Below are 16,392 nucleotides of genomic sequence, written 5' to 3' on the forward strand. Positions count from 1 at the left end.
CGGCCGCCGCAGAGCGCCGGGGGCGGGAGGAGCGAGCGCAGTAGGCCATGGCTGCCGCCGGCTGCTGAGGGGCTCGGCCCGCAGCGCCTGCTGCCGCGGACGATGGTGACCGCACGGGTCGGGCCGCTGCCGCCGCCGCTGCCGCCGCCTCCCAAGACGCTGCAACCAAGGCCCGGCGCCGAAGAACCGCCGCTGTGAGCCGCGCGCCCCGGCCCCCGCCGCCGCCGCCGCCGCCGCCGCCCGAGGAGAACGGGAGGGCGGGCGAGAGAGCCGGGGAGCTGCGGAGCCCGCCTGCCCGCCGGCGGCTCGCCCCGCGGGGAGGGAGGCCACAGCCCGAGGTGACCGAGCCGTCCGCGCCGCCGGCCCCCCGGCCCCCGGCCAGGTCTGGTCGCGGCGCGTCCCCGCCCCCCTCCCCTCTCCCCTCCCCCCTCCTCCCGCCGCCCTTCCCCCAAGCCCTCCGCCCGCTCCTTCCTCTTCTCCCCCTTCGCCCCTGCCCGGGTTCGTCTCCCTACTTCCTCCCGGCGTCGGCGACGTGCCCGCCGCGCCCCCTCCCCGCCGGCCCGCTCCCACTCGGTCCTCGGCTCCCGGACCCCGCCGAGGCCCCTCCGCCAGCCCCCGCGCGCTGGGCGCCGCCTTCCCGACTCCCCACCCTCCTGGAGGCATCCCTCACCTCCCCGCGGCGTCCCAGCGATGCCCCCTCTCAGCTCTGCCCCATCGCCTCCCCAGGACCCCGTTTCGAGGCTATGTCTGAGCCCCTTCGGGAGCTGCCTCTTTCCTAGCTGCTGCTTTCCAGCGCCTTTTTTGCAGTTCCACTTCCAACTTCCCCTCTTTTGCGTCTTTGTCCACTTTGCTTCCAAGCTTTCCCTCCCATTTTTCTTTTGACTTCTCCTTCTTTGGTCCACGCAGGCCCCAAACTCAGTCTCCTCCTTCCTCCTCTTATGCGGTTTGAGGGTGTTTGGGGGCGCAGAGAGGCCTGCCAAGCCATCCTTCGAATGGGGGCCCATTTGCTCTCCATCCCATCTGTCCTTTTTTACCGTGAGAGCGCTTCCCATCCCTTCCTTTTTGTCCCCATCGTTTCCTCTCTCGCCTGCCATCCCTTCTCCAGCCTACTCCTGTTCTGCTTTTTCTACCCGAGACCCTTGCCCTCCCTTTAGGACGGAGACCCCTTCCTGCTCGGGGATGATGAACTTCTCCCGCATCTTTCTTTGGAAGCTTTTTGGTGCGTGGCGCCGCGGGACCAGCACCCTTGGCCAGACAAGAGGGGAGCTCCCTGGCACGGGCCTCTCTACTGGCAGAGTTTTTGCGAACGTAATCTCCTAGCCCCGCGGCGGCAGCGGCCCTGCTGCTGCGCTGCCTGCTTTGCGTCGAGCTGGGTTGGGGTTACTATAGTTCAAACGCAGCTGAGATCAGCAGGCGGGGTGGGGGAGGAGGTGCGGGGAGAGAGGAAGGGGGCTTTGCAGTGAGAAGGCATCAAAGATTAATGGATGGCTTTGCATCGCAGTCTGCAGTAAACAGGAAACTAGTTTGAAAGGAGAGGACTGTGTGTCTTTTTATTTTTTAAAATACGGACCGTGCCGTTCTACTGAATCTTGAATCCTGCCCAAAGGATGAGCTGTCGGTGCTGCAGTCGTGACCCAGGCTGAGGGCCCAATGGCAGGCAGAGAGAGCAGTTTTTATCCCCTCAAGTGTTGAAAGATGGTCCGGTTATTCAGAGTGGACTCCATGTCTTTGCCACTTGGGAGATATCGAGAAATCACAGAATTGCTAGTAGTTTATGTGGAAATCATACATGCAAAGTTAGCTAGGAATAGTGTGGGAGTGGGGAGGACCAGCTATATTTAAAACATGTGCCAATGCTTATGTAAGAAATGCGTTCTCCTCCCGGGTGTCTCAGTTTTGAGCTGAGTTTACCTACGATTTTAGGTTCTAGTTTTGCCTCTGATATTTGCAGGGCTCACCATCCTAACATACGGACCGCCAGAAAAACCTTTCTAGATATCGGTTTTAGCCGATGGTGGAATTTTTTTCCCCCATTGGATTGGACAAAGAAAAATGATGATTTTTAAATTTTGGTGGGAGAAAAAAGTGTAGAAAGTTTCAGCCTTAAATTTTCTATTGTACTGAATTTAAAATTTGGTCCTACAGCTTTCTGATTTTTGCCTTTTTTTTTTTTTTAAAGACGTTTTATCTAGGAGATGTGAATACCCTTTTTTTTTTTTGGTAAGATCAGATTTTGTGTTTCTTAACATAATTTTTCAACAAACTATGACTTAAAGAAGTGTATGATTTCTGAATTGTTCAAGATGATTTGTTTGATTTCTTCATATTCAAAACCAAAATGCAGTGTTTTCAGGAATGTGTAGAATGAGACTCCTGTGTTTCCTAACCCACAAATATGAATGGTGAACTGTGCAACGTTATACTTGTACAGGACATTACTGTGTAAGTGGTGCTTGCTGCTTCCAAGTCTGGGAAAGTCATTTAATGAAATCATTGTGGTCCTGTTTTTGGTTAGCATTTGTTGAGTCTTTTTTTGCTGATTTTGGAAAGGTTTTTTTTAAAAACTGTTCCACTGTAAAACATCTTTAAGTTTGAGTCACATTTAGTTTATATTACTTGCTGAGACATAGTTTTTGCATATTACTTTCCAAGTTCTTCTAACGTATCAAGGAGGCAATATAAAAATCTTTCATGGAGGAGAAAATTTGTTAACTGTACAAGGCAGGAAATAACGTATATTTGGCTTTAGGAGAGTAAGGACTTTAAATTTTCGTTCAGTTCCTCTGCTTATTTGTGAGGATTATTTGATACTGTTTTGATTTTAAGAGAATTTTAAGCTTCCTCTGACTTGGAATATGCTCATTAGCTCTGATAATAAATCTCAGAAAAAGATAAATTAGGCTTGAACCAAGCATCATAGAAGTATAATAATCTTTTTCCCCCAGGAGATAAATCTCCACTTTTACTTCTTGCTTTTAATAGTGTGGTTTGGCAAACATGAGTGATTCAGTGATTTTATTTTATTTATTTTTTTAAAGATTTATTTTATTTATTAGAGCTGAGCAGAGGGGCAGAGGAAGAGGCAGAGAGAGAATCTGAAGCAGACTCCCCATGGAGTGGGGAACCCTGAGACAAGGCTCCATGCTGGGCTCCATCTCAGAGCCCTGAGATCATGACCTGAGCCAAAACAAAGAGTCAGACACTTAACCAACTGAGCCACTCAGGCGCCCTATTTCAGTGATTTTAAACAAGATAAATGTTTCCACATTTTGTTTAGACGATATTTTAAATTGTGTGTGGTGCCGGATTGTAGTGTGCGGTATTTATTTGTGATGGTGATCACCCAATCATGTGGTACTTACACTTTAGAAAGATTCAAAATTATCAAGTGTTAGCGGGGGGGGGGGGGGGGGTTATTTTTTTTCCCACAGCTTTTGTGGGTAGCATTTTAGATTTTTTTTTTTTTAAGTAGGCTCAATGTCTAATGTGGGGCTTGAACTCACGAACCTGAAATCGAGACTTGAGCTGAAATCCTGTGGGATGCTTAATTGACTGAGACTGAGCCACCCAGGTGCCCTTTGTAGGTACCATTTTAGATTTGGTTTTCCATATATTGAATTTGTCCAAATACAGGGCCCGCTTGCTAATGACTTGCTAAAATACCACTCACATACAGAAATAAATGTTTACTGAACAGTAGAATTTTTTTTTTAAAGATTTTATTTATTCATGAGAGATACACAGAGAGAGAGTGAGAGAGAGAGAGGCAGAGACATAAGCAGAGAGAGAAGCAGGCTCCATGCAGGGAGCTGGATGTGGGACTCCAGGATCACGCCTTGGGCAGAAGGCAGGGGTTCAACTGCTGAGCCACCCAGGAGTCCCTAGAGTTGTTATTAAGTGGGCATATTTCATTCTATCCAAGGTCCTTCTTAATTCAGACATTTGAATCTTGGGTTTACTATGAAGTAGAATTTGGGGATCAGTCTTGGATATTCTTTTCTTTTGAGAGCTATAGGAACTCAAGACCTTTTTTTGTTATGTTTTGTTCCATTTGTGAGGTGGAATAGTGGTGATTGAGAGAGAATTTGTACCCTCCTGCTAATGGCCCTCTTTTGTAATAGAGATAATCTTCCATAAAAATTAGGGAGGTCCCACCCTGTCCTGCTAAGCTGTCCAGATCTTGATTTCTGATGCAGGATTGGTTATTTGTTTACATTTTCTTTTCTTGACCCTTTTAAGAGTTACAAAAAATGGTGAACAATTGGATACATTTAAAAATGGCAAAATATTTTTAAATAAAAAGAGGAAGGCTCCTAGTCAGATGAAATAAAAATGGACCACAAGTAATAACTCAGTAGCAGTACCTGCAAAAACAATAGATTTATATTGGATTCTAGATTATAGGAAGAGTGTTAACTTTTTTTCCATTATAATATAAAGCCTCTTGGTGATATTATCTCAGTCTGTGATGATTTTCACGCATGACTGGTGGCTTGTGAGAAAAACCTATTCATGTACTTTGAAATAAACCAAACTAAGTTATTTATTTGACCACCTGAGTAAGTAGTTAGGTTTTGTATATTTCCTTAAGTCATATAGATAGTTTAGATGTATTAACACTTTCTACAAGGAATTTCTTTTTTTAGGCCCCAATTATGGGTATTTTACAACATTTGGCAAACAGTAAAAGAAGGAATAAAAATCCCCTTAGCCTTACTGTGATATTTTGGTGTATTCTTAAGATTTTTAAAAAATTTAATAATATCATGAGCTGTGAGAAATTGAGGTTCCTGAATGCTGTAATTTACAATAAATGTCGATTATAGGGTTTTTATCTTTCACTGTTCTTTTCCCCGTAGGACACAACTACGTGGTTAGGATTCTTTCACAGTGTTTTTTTCTTATGTAGGAAAAATTTTAAAGTGGTTTTGTTTATTTAAAGTAATTAGAATTTAGTATTTATTTATGAAAATGTTAACTCTGCAGTCTTAGGTTATATCACTTTTGAGTAATGAGAATGATATATGATGACTCAATGATCGATACAATGGATCAGTTTTTCAGTGATTGAAAAACTTAAAATAATGGCTTGTCAAGTTGAGCTCCTTTTTTGTTTTTTAACTGAGCTAGAAGCTATGAAAATTAGGGTAAAATGGAAATACTGACAAATATTTAACCATAGCATAGCAATCTGTCACTGTAATTTTCTTCAGAAATAAATGTTTTCATTTGTCCTGTAATGTCTAAAATTACTGCCAAAGCTGGAAATATGTTTAGCTTTCTCAGCAAAATTCTGAAAAGGATATTGTTAGAGCCAACAATCCAGAATTATCATTACTCTTAAAATTGTCTTTAACCCACTTCTGTTTACCTTATTCTCATAATTCCTTGGATTAATTTAAAGCTCTATCATATAAAGCAGTGTTGCACAGAATAGTCCTTTTAAATAATAAATTGTTCTGGAGATCTTTCATTTCCTTCCTTTTTATTTTTATTTTTTTTTAAATCTGTTCCTACAACTCATCAATAGCTGAGCGAAGACAGGGGCTGCAGACTCCAATGCCTTTTTCCCTGTGCCAGGATATCTGTGAATCACAGGAAGAATTTGATGAGCATTATTTCCCCACTTTGAAGGCAGATTATGAGAATTTCAGATGGAGAGTTTAACTTTAATGGTTCGAGGAAACAGTATTGCAAACCATGTTTTATTTACCTGTATCATGAGTTCTCTGAATTATATATATATCATGTAAATTCAGTACTTCAATTCTGGTTGTAAGCAGTAAGGAAAAGGATACACTGTGAGATGCTGCAAACTAAATGTGCAGTTACCAGATTTTTATTGAATAGCTTAGGCTTTTTCCTATAATAACCACTTAAAATTTGCTCTTTTTTAAGAGCTACATAAATCTCAGTTTTATAGGAGTGAATTTTTTCTTTCAAGTTAATTGGATAAAAGCTGTAGTATTATTAGGGTGTTTTATTGCTAGTGCCTAGAGTTGGAGTTAAGCTTTTTAAAAATAAATTTGAGGCCTTAATACTTATTCAGTTTGGGAAGACCTGAAGGAGTCAATGTGAAAACTCAATACAAGGATTATTTCATGAATAGAATACCTGGAAGTAGTAGTTGTGGCTAAAGAGTTATAAATTGTTACATAGCTTTTGTATAGTATGTGACCATCCATTAGATTCGTAGGATACCTAAAAGCTATTTGAGGTGACTTATTTTTATCTGTTGTCTCCTGAACTTTAGGTCTGCTCCAAGAAAAAACATGGCTGCAAAGGAAAAACTAGAGGCAGTGTTAAATGTGGCCCTGAGGGTGCCAAGCATCATGCTGTTGGATGTCCTGTACAGATGGGATGTCAGCTCTTTCTTCCAGCAGATCCAAAGAAGTAGCCTCAGTAACAACCCTCTTTTCCAGTATAAGTATTTGGCTCTTAATATGCATTATGTAGGTAAGTGTCTGCATTACCTTTTCTTTTCTTTTTCTTTTTCTTTTTTTTTTTTTAGAGAGAGAGAGCGAGAGAGCACATGTGTGGAGGAGTTGGGGAGAGGGAGAGAGAGCATCTTAAGCAGGCTCCACACTCCTCGTAAGGCTCCATCTCATGACCATGAGATCATGACCTGAGGGTAAATCAAGAGTCAGACACTTTACTGACTGAGCCACAGAGCACCCGTACATTACCTTATCTAATATTTTAGTGAGCATTCTGATTTATGTCTTTGTATGTTTTTGAATTTGAGTAAAATGAGATTTGGTTACATTGAGATGACAGTGATACAGTCATTGATGAATGTTTATGAATCTGATTTGTAGTGTAATTTGTCTTACCATTGCACATGAGTTATTAAGGCTAGAGGAAAACTGTTGGATTTATTTTACTGGATGAAACTAGAAGGAAGAAGGAAACGTTTTAGATTTTAATATGATAAAATGTAAATAATGGAAACTACCTTTCCAGACATTTAGCCTGTTCTAATTTGCCTGTTTTGGGTTTTGTTAGTAATTCAGAAAGCTTGCTATTTATTTATTTATTTATTTATTTAAAAGGTTTTATTTATTTATTCATGAGAGACAGAGAGAGGCAGAGGCATAGGCAGAGGGAGAAGCAAGCCTCCCCGTGGGTACCCTGATATGGGACTTGATCCCAGAACCCTGGGATCATACCCTGAGCCAAAGGCAGACGCTCAACTTCTGAGCCACCCAGGTGCCCTTCAGAAAGCGTTTTAAATGTGACATTCTTTATTGAACATTAACATCAGTTGAACATAAGGCATTTCAGTTACATACGTTGGAAATGACATTTATAATATTAAAAAATATTCCTTGAAATATAAATGATATGATTTGGCATTAGCAGTAAATGTAATGTTAAAGAAATTAAAGGTTAAAAAGGTTAAGTGATTAAAGAAAATAAAGTTGAGAAATAAAGGCAGTAGGGGCACCTGACTGGCTCAATCAGTAGAGCATGTGACTCTTGATATCAGGGTTATGAGTTCAAGCCCCCTGCCTTCGGTGCAGAGATTACTTAAAAATAACCTTAGAAAAAAGAAAGAAAAAAAGAAATACAGGCAGGAAACATAAAAATTCATCTAGAATGAAAATCATAATCCTTAATTTTTAGGTTAATTTTTTATATGTAATATTAGCAATAATATATTTTAATTTGACATTGCTGTTGCATAATTCAAGATGTGGTTTGAATAATGTACTATAGTGATTTAATAATATTTTTATTATTAGAATCACCCATCCAAGTATAAGTTTTATAAAATTGTGAAGGGTTTGTCCTATTTCTGTGATACTTATTTTTATTGATAGGAGGACTTTTGGATTCCAAAGCTTAGCCCTGAAAACCCCTTGCAGCTCTGAGAGATTTCCAAGTAAGCCATTGTAGAAAGAAGTGTGGTATAGTAGAAAAGACAACACACTAGAAGCAGACAGAACATTTGGGTACAATAAATTCATCTCTCTCACGTGGCACCACCTTGGGAAATTCTGTGAAATGAGAAGGTTCTTTTATGCTGCAAAACACTGTAATTCTCAGCCCTTTATTAAAGGGTTTGTATGTTAGCCAATTTATGGAAAATAATTCTAGTCTGTTATAGATGGACAATTGGGTACTTGGCTTAGATTTTTAGCTTAATCAGCAAAGTAATTCATATTGTGGTTTAAAAAATGTGCTTACCACATATATTATTTCTGAATAGATTGAAATATTTATTTTAAAACTGCTGCCTAATAATCAGAAACATTAATTTTAGAAATTGAATGGATTCGAGTACTTTGAAGTTCATACTCTGGCTTATAACTTTAGGAACTCAATTGAGCCTTCTTAAATACACTTATTATATGCAATGGTAGTAAAGTCAGTGATTACATGAGTAGACATTCTCAGCTTGAACATTTTTTTGTTTAGAGTAACTTCTGTGACAAAGTATTTAGGTAGTGTTTACAAAATTTCACCCCTAAATATTCTTACTTTTTAAAAAATTAGTGATGTATTTATATACTTGTTTATGTTAAAAAATCAAAACTTGGGGCGCCTAGGGTGGCTCAGTTGGTTAAGCATCTTCCTTTAGCTTAGGTCGTGATCTCAAGGTCCTGGGATGGAGCCCTGCATCAAGCTCCCTGCTCAGTGGGGAGCCTGCTTCTCCCTCCGCCTGCCGCTCCTCCTGCTTGTGCTCTCTCTCTCTGTTATTAGGTAAATAAATAAAGTCTTAAAAAAAAAACATAAAAAGTATCTTTCTCCAGTCTCTGTTCATCATCCACTAAGTTCTCCAAGCCCCAGCAAGTAGCTTTTTTTATTTCCTTGTGAAAAATTCTAGAGATATTTTTATGTACATATGTCAATATAAAAGATATATTGGTAAATACATGTATATAGTTATAAATGTATTTTGAACAGATAGGAGAATATACACTGTTCTCAACTTTTTGTTTTAACGTAACGTTACATCACGGCCATAATTACTGCTTTTAGATAATCATGAAATAAAGCTTTGTATGCTGGTTTTATGTTGATGCTTTCTGTTATGCCAAATTTTAAGATTCTGATGAAATCTTAAGGCCTCATTCTCCCCCCAGCCCTCCAGTTCTGTTTTATAGTGGCATAGTTTATCCTTGTATGGCCATACCATAATTTATTGAGCTAATTACTGTTTTCGTGAACACTCTAGTTTCTTCTGCTTTTTCATTCAGTGTGGCACCAAATAATTTTTTTTAAAAAAGATTTTATTTATTTATTCATGAGAGACAGAGAGAGAGGCAGAGACACAGGTAGAGGGAGAAGCAGGCTCCATGCAGGGAGCTCGACATGGGACTCGATCCCGGGTCTCCAGGATCACACCCCGGGCTGTAGGCGGCGCTACACCGCTGCGCCACCGGGGCTGCCCTGAATAATTTTATATAGCTATAATTTTGACAGGTGTAAATATAACCTTAAGATAAATTATTAGAAGTGAAGTTGCTGGGTTAAGGGGTATATATATTTGTAATACTGATCGATATTGCTCTCCCTAGGATTTTGCTGTTTTGTACCTCCACAATGACTGAGAGTTCTGCAGTCTTAACATTCTTATCAAACTTATATTGGCTACTCCAATAGGTGAAAAATGGGTGTGTTCTAACTAGTTTTAATTTGTATTTCTTTTCTGAGTGAGATTGTGTTTATCCACATGTTTAAGAAAAATGTGTTTCCTCTTCTGAGAGTTGTCAGTTCATGTCCCTTGCCCATTTTTCTATGGGATTTTAGCCCACTCCCCCTTTTTTCCCCAAAGGCACATGCAAAGCTTTATTGGGGGCTACAGATCAATCTGAAGGGAGACACAGAACCAACAGAGTGGTTAGGATTTTAGCTTTTTCTTGCTAAACTTTGTGGGAGTTTGGTATACATTAGGGAGATTAGTCCTTGTCTTGATTTTGGCTTCTGTTTTTTTTGTTTTGTTTTTTTGATATATAGATTTTGTTTTTAATGTGGTCGAATTATTTTTTTATAACAGAATTTTGACTCAGTTATTAAAAAAGACTTCTCTATCATGTTTTTTTCTCCATTATTTTTGTTTTATTCTTTTATATTTACAACTCTGCTCCACTTAGGATTTTATCTGCATGTACATTGTGTTATAGGTATCATTTTTTTCCCCCAAATAACTATATGGTAGCCTTCATGTATTTATTAAATAGTTCAACTTTTCCTGAGTGATTATTATATAACAAATTCTCATGTCTATTTAGTTTCATTTTTTTGTTTAAAGATTTTATTTATTTATTCATGAGAGACGGCGAGGGAGGGAGAGAGAGACACACACACAGGCAGAGGGAGAATCAGGCTCCATGCAGGGAGCGTGATGTGGGACTCAATCCTGGGTCTCCAGGATCACACCCTGGGCTGAAGGCGGCGCTAAACCGCTGAACCACCCAGGCTGCCCTTTAGTTTCATATCTAAATATTTTTTTCCCTTTTCTTTTAGTGTGTGGTCTTACTGAATACTTAGACTGTATTTTACTGTCTGGACTTAATCCCTTCATTGTTTTTTTATTTCTTTTTCACAGTTTTTCTGATATTGTTTGCTATGTGAACTTTAGAATTACTTGGTTTAAATTAGGAGGAAGAGATAGCTTAAAGATGCTAACTCTTCTCTGTGTATGAACACAGAGAGCCTCCTTATGTTCCAGATTTCTTTTGAATCCTTCTGTAGTATTTTAAAGTTTTCATTATATAGGTCTTGGACATTCATTGTTAAGTTCTATTCCTAGGTATCATATATCTTTTATTACATTTGTGGCTTTTTCCCCCTTTATATCCTTTGTTACTATGAGCTCAAAAATCAAGGTAGGGTGCAGTTAAAGTTCATGTTTATGGAATATGTTCCTTCAAATTGAGAAGCTTTCCAGTGTGGGTTCTGTTTGAGGACAGCAAAAAGAAGTGATTGTTTAAATATAACTGGTGGAATGTTAATTATACAACTGTTTAGCAAAGTGTAGTATATAAAAAGGAAAATAGAAATAATATTGAAAAGCTAAAGTGGGGCCATTTGTGAAAAGACCTGAATACATTTATTAGGTATTATATTTAATTTGGTAGATAATGATGGGCCAGTGAAGGATTTAGATCAGGTGAGCTGCATTTTAAGATGGATTAGTGGGATCCCTGGGTGGCTCAGTGGTTTAGTGCCTGCCTTCGGCCCAGGGCATGATCCTAGAGACCCAGGATTGAGTCCCACATCAGGCTTCCTGCATGGAACCTGCTTCTCTCATTGCCTGTGTCTCTGCCTCTCTCTCTGTGTATGTGTGTCTCTCTCATGAATAAATAAATAAAACCTTAAAAAAAAATTAAGATGGATTAGTGTTGTATAGGCTGCTGCATTGGGGAGGGGAAAAACCAGAGGTAAGAAGACGAGTTAGGATTTTCGGCAAGAGGTAATGACAGCCAGAACTAGCTTTGTCAAAGTTGAGAAGGAAAGAATGGGTATGACAATAATTCTGTTAGAGCTGCAGTCATTAAAATGATTAGTGACTAACCTAAAATGTAAAACTCAAGCTTCATTTGTGTCCACATTCTGCAGATCTTCCCATGTTTATAAAGTTGTTGACTGCTTCCTCTTGACAGTGTTTCTGAGTTCTTGTAACTTCCTGACCATTCTTTGAGTTTTTGCTATCATTTTTTAGACTTAAGTGTCCATAGGGTCCCGAATTTGTGTTTAATTTTCATCTTTTGTTGTTTGTGTGATCTCAAATAGTTTCAGCTGCAAGTCTCTCTTTCTGCTTTGCATTGCTTTTTTAACCCTGTAATCTGGGGTTGGTGTTCCTCCTCTATTATCCCACAGCCATCCAGTTATACCTCTGCCATAGCACTTATTCTGCTGCATTCTAAGGGTCCTAATGCTCACCTTCCTTTGTAACTAGATTGTGAGCTCCTTTAAAGTAGGAATGGTATGGTCTGTAATCTCCGTATTTCCAGCACCTAGCTTGTGCCTGGTACTGAATGGATTTCTAATTACTGTTCAGCATCTCCACCTAAATATTCTGTACACACTTCAATTTATGATTACTGAACTCATCTTTATCATTTTTAACTCAAACCTCCTCCTCCTTCTGTGTTTCCTATCTTAATAGCAAAGCTGTCCTCTTGATTACTTCTCAAGCTAAAACATCAGACTCCTCTTCACTTCCTTGTTCTCAACCACTCACCCATAGGTAACCACTGAGACTTATTCAAATATGTATCTCATAGCTGATCCTGCCAACTCCATACCAAAGCTGCTGATTTATTCCAGGTCCTCATTTTTTTCCCCCACTACTAAAATCACCTTTATTTTTTTTATATTTATTTTTTAAAAGGATTTTATTTATTTATTCATGAGAGACACAGAGAGAAAGAGAGGCAGAGACTACAGGCAGAGGGAGAAGCAGGCTCCATGCAGGGAGCCTGACGCGGGACTCGATCCTGGGTCTCCAGGATCAGGCCCTGGGCTGAAGGCGATGCTAAACCGCTGAGCCCCCCGGGCTGCCCTAAAATCACCTTTAAATAGCAGAAATTCTTGCATTTTGTTAGGAGCATTCATTAATGTTATTTTAGGTAGGTCATTATTTTTAAATGCTGCTGGCCTTGCGTTTTAATTATAAATTACTGTTGGGTTAGCTTCATCATTATCAGTTGAGGTTGTTGAGGTTTGTTAGAATGAATAGTGATGCATATTTGCATCAGCAATAGTTTTGGCTGGTGTTTTTCTTTTTTCGGCTTGTGTTTTTCAAATGATTAAATTATATGCATATTGTGGTTCAGTTCAAATAACTTCTACTGTTTTGCTTTAGCAGTATTAATAATTCCTTAAGATTCTTCTTGTGTGGGGACCCCTGGGTGGCGCAGCGGTTTAGCACCTGCCTTTGGCCCAGGGCGCGATCCTGGAGACCGGGATCGAATCCCACGTCGGGCTCCCGGTGCATGGAGCCTGCTTCTCCCTCTGCCTATGTCTCTGCCTCTCTCTCTCTCTCTCTGTGTGTGTGACTATCATAAATAAATTAAAATTTAAAAAAAAAGATTCTTCTTCTGTGATATATTTTATCACAGTTACTTTTCCACTGAAATGTGAAAGAGGATATAGATGAGGTTTTTTGTTTTGTTTTTTTGGCTTCTTACTTTAAGTATATCTAAAAGACTTGAGAACTGTTAGCACAGTCTAACCTCCTTATTATTATATATATTTATATTGAGGCATTAGTCACCAGATCTGTTGGTATCATCTGCCAGTACTTTTTTATTTACACCAAATTGTATTTTAGCCTACTAAGTTTATTGTTTCCCGAAAATGTCCTTTGGTTTTCATGCCTGCCATTCTCTTTTCCCAGATTGCTGCTGCTTTTTTCTTGGCCTGTGAAGATCCATTCACCCTTCTAGGTCCAGGTCAAACTTAATCATTTAACCAACCATAGCCCTTCTGCTATTGGTTTATTACAGCACCAATATTGTATCATACTTTTGTCCATGTTTAGAAATGAATGAAATGAAATCAGTATGTTTGGTCTAGAGGATTTGGCAGCTGTTTTATGAGATCTACACGAAAAGGGAAAGATAATATCTGGAAAGAGATATGATAGTTCATTAAAAGAATTTAAGGAGACGTTTCATGCAATAGATTGAATCCTTCAGCCACAAACACTAAACATGCTTGCTAAATAAACATCCCTTTAAATACAAAATACAAAGTACAAAACCGCTGCGCCACCCAGGGATCCCTAGAAAAATTATTTTAAGAAATTAAAAAAATAGAAATACTTCTCTCTAGTTTCTGTTGGATTGTTCTAAAGTTAGATGTGTGGGGAAATCTGAATTCTACCTCTTTAGTCCCTATCATATTGCTCCTGTTTCTCTAGCTTTAAGTATGATTAATTCCTTAGCTTTAAGCCTGAGAGGTATTATTAGGGATATCCATGCCCTAATAAAGACTCATTAATAAGTAGAGTATAGATTGGTGATGACATTGAAAAGATAACTTGGGTTTGAGTCAGAGTGAATGGGATTTAGGAGAAAGAGTGAGCTAGCCTGTTGAAGGGGAGGTAGGAAGCTCAGTTTGTACACATGCATGAGAACATTTAAGTGGAATATATCTCTGGCATCATGAGGTAGGAGATGTCTGCTTAGAGTAAGAAATGATTACTTTGTGTGTGTGTGTAGTAGGTAGGTTCTCAGTAACTTTGTTGATAATATACATTTGGAATGGTATATTCTAAGCAACAGCATAAATTCTTTGAGAAACTTTATAGAGAGAAAAGCAATTATTCAGGGACTAGATTTCCTATGTTTATTTGAGAGAGTAAAAAGAAAGTGGAGATTTAAAGGAAATCCACAGAGCCAGTTTTGAGGTTGGTTGCTTCAGGTGCAACCAGCCTCAAAAGGTTGTGCTGGCACAAGAATAAGCAGGATGTTTTAGATTTGACAAGTTGGCAATGGTTGACTTCTGAGGTTCTTTAGAGTGGAAGGGTAAAGAGGGCTCATAGAGACTTTGTAGAGGATAAAGTGGGAATAGTGGATGGTTAGAAAACAGAAGCATTGGTAGAGGTAGTTTATAACATTTGTCAGTGGAATGAGAAAGGTAGGTAATAGAAAAAGGAAAAATCAGCACAAAGAGAGGTTTTTCTTCAAGATTAGAATAAGAGCCCTCTACATCCTTTGAAAAGAAAGGCGTGCACTGGTGTCAGGGAATGTTGAAAGATACAGGAGATAGAGGTTGTTCAGGAGTTGGAAAAATAAGATCTTGAGTCAAGTGGAAGAGGCAGCTTTAGAGAGGGACATTAAGGACAGTTCTTCCTCTGGGACTAGAGAATGACAGAATTGATGTAGAACTAGTAAGTGAACATCAAGGAAAGGTAGGTAATGAGAGAAGTCCTGGTGTACCTTTGTGTGTTGTTTTGATTATAAAGTAGAAAAATCTACCAAGAAAGTGAAAACTGCCTTCTTTTCAACAGAACATCTATACTGATTTATACTGTATTAAACTTATTTTGATAGTGAAGTAAAAAACCTCAAGGTTGTTGAAACCTGATTGGAAAGTAATTTACTTCAAATTCTTTTTATGTGTAATTATTTGGGAGACTGAATTAGAATCATTTTATTTATAATCTCTTTTTTTTTCTACTACAGGTTATATATTAAGTGTTGTGTTACTAACTTTGCCCAGGCAGCATCTGGTTCAACTTTACCTGTATTTTTTGACTGCCCTGCTCCTCTATGCTGGACATCAAATCTCTAGGTAAGAATGTGACCTTGCTTTTGAAATGTATGACTAAATTTGAAGTTTTTCAGTACTGATAAAATACTTTTCTTATGAACACTGTTAAGAAGCTGAGGCTTTGCTAAATATCCAAAACAGTTTTTTTGATATTTGTTTTCTAAGTAAATATTACTGTATAGAATTAATAGCTGGGGTTGTGCTTCAAATTTTATTTCCTGCTTTGAAAAACAATCCAAATACGAAATGGGCCCTAAGATTATGTTTACAGAGATACTTAGGAGCTTTTCTATATTACCTAAGAAGAGAATTTCTGAAGATAGGCTGTAGAACATTTAACAGTTATGGACTTGATTACTTTCATCATTTTACGAAGTCAGTTTATGCTGCATATGAAACAGCGCAGCCATGTATATAGTGGATGATTTATATGATTTATTTGATGAGGTTCATGGTATAGCTCAGAATTCTGCATCTTTAGTAATACTGTGTTTGCCTAGGTCTGCTAGTCCTAAATTTTAAGACTGTGATTTGCCAGTGAAAATGAACTTCCTACTTTGGAGCAAGAATGTTAAAATACAGGGGAACCAAAAGCCCACACAGTAAATGTAATAGAGGTATAAATAGATTTGGGAGGTATAATTTTCTCTCTCTCTCTCTTTTTTTTTTTTTTTTTTTTAGAGAGAGAGTGTAGGTACAAGTTGGTGGGGGGCAGGACCAGAAGGAGAGGGAGAGAATCTTAAGCAGACTCCACACCCAGCATGGAGTCCCATGCAGGACTTGATCTCATGACCCTAAGATTGTGGCCTGAGCCAAAATCAGGAGTTGGACTTTTACCTGATTGAGTCACCCAGGCGCCTCTAATTCCTTTTGTCTGGACTGAAATGTATAACCATAATGAAATATACTCCCAATCCTAAAAAGAGTGATGGTTACTTTGCATGTATAAAAAGATGTAGCTTTCTGTAGTTCTGAAAAACAGATTCTGGTATTGGCATTTAATGAATCAAAATTAATCTTAAAACAGCATTTTTATATTAGTAGAATTGAATTGACATAGAAACCTTTTCTACTCTCTGATTATAAAATAATACTGTTTATTGTTGATGACTTTTGGGAAATAGAGAAAATTTAAAGGCAGTAACAATCACCTGAAATTAT

General features: G+C 38.9%; 1 protein-coding gene across 3 annotated transcripts in view; it reads left to right on the forward strand.

The window, feature by feature from the left end:
• The first annotated feature begins 19 nt into the window (after positions 1-19).
• Positions 20-16,392, forward strand: part of RNF145 (ring finger protein 145) — a 57,556-nt gene continuing 41,183 nt past the window's right edge. The window contains exons 1-3 of one of the 3 annotated variants that reach the window (XM_035715557.2): positions 20-194; positions 6,254-6,456; positions 15,144-15,252. In XM_035715557.2, the coding sequence (XP_035571450.2) occupies positions 103-194; positions 6,254-6,456; positions 15,144-15,252 (404 nt within the window). In that variant the 5' untranslated portion in view covers positions 20-102. The other 2 variants (XM_025434950.3, XM_025434951.3) reach the window with 2 other exon arrangements.

This window comes from Canis lupus, chromosome 4 (genome assembly GCF_003254725.2).
Source record: "Canis lupus dingo isolate Sandy chromosome 4, ASM325472v2, whole genome shotgun sequence".
NCBI lineage: Eukaryota > Metazoa > Chordata > Mammalia > Carnivora > Canidae > Canis > Canis lupus.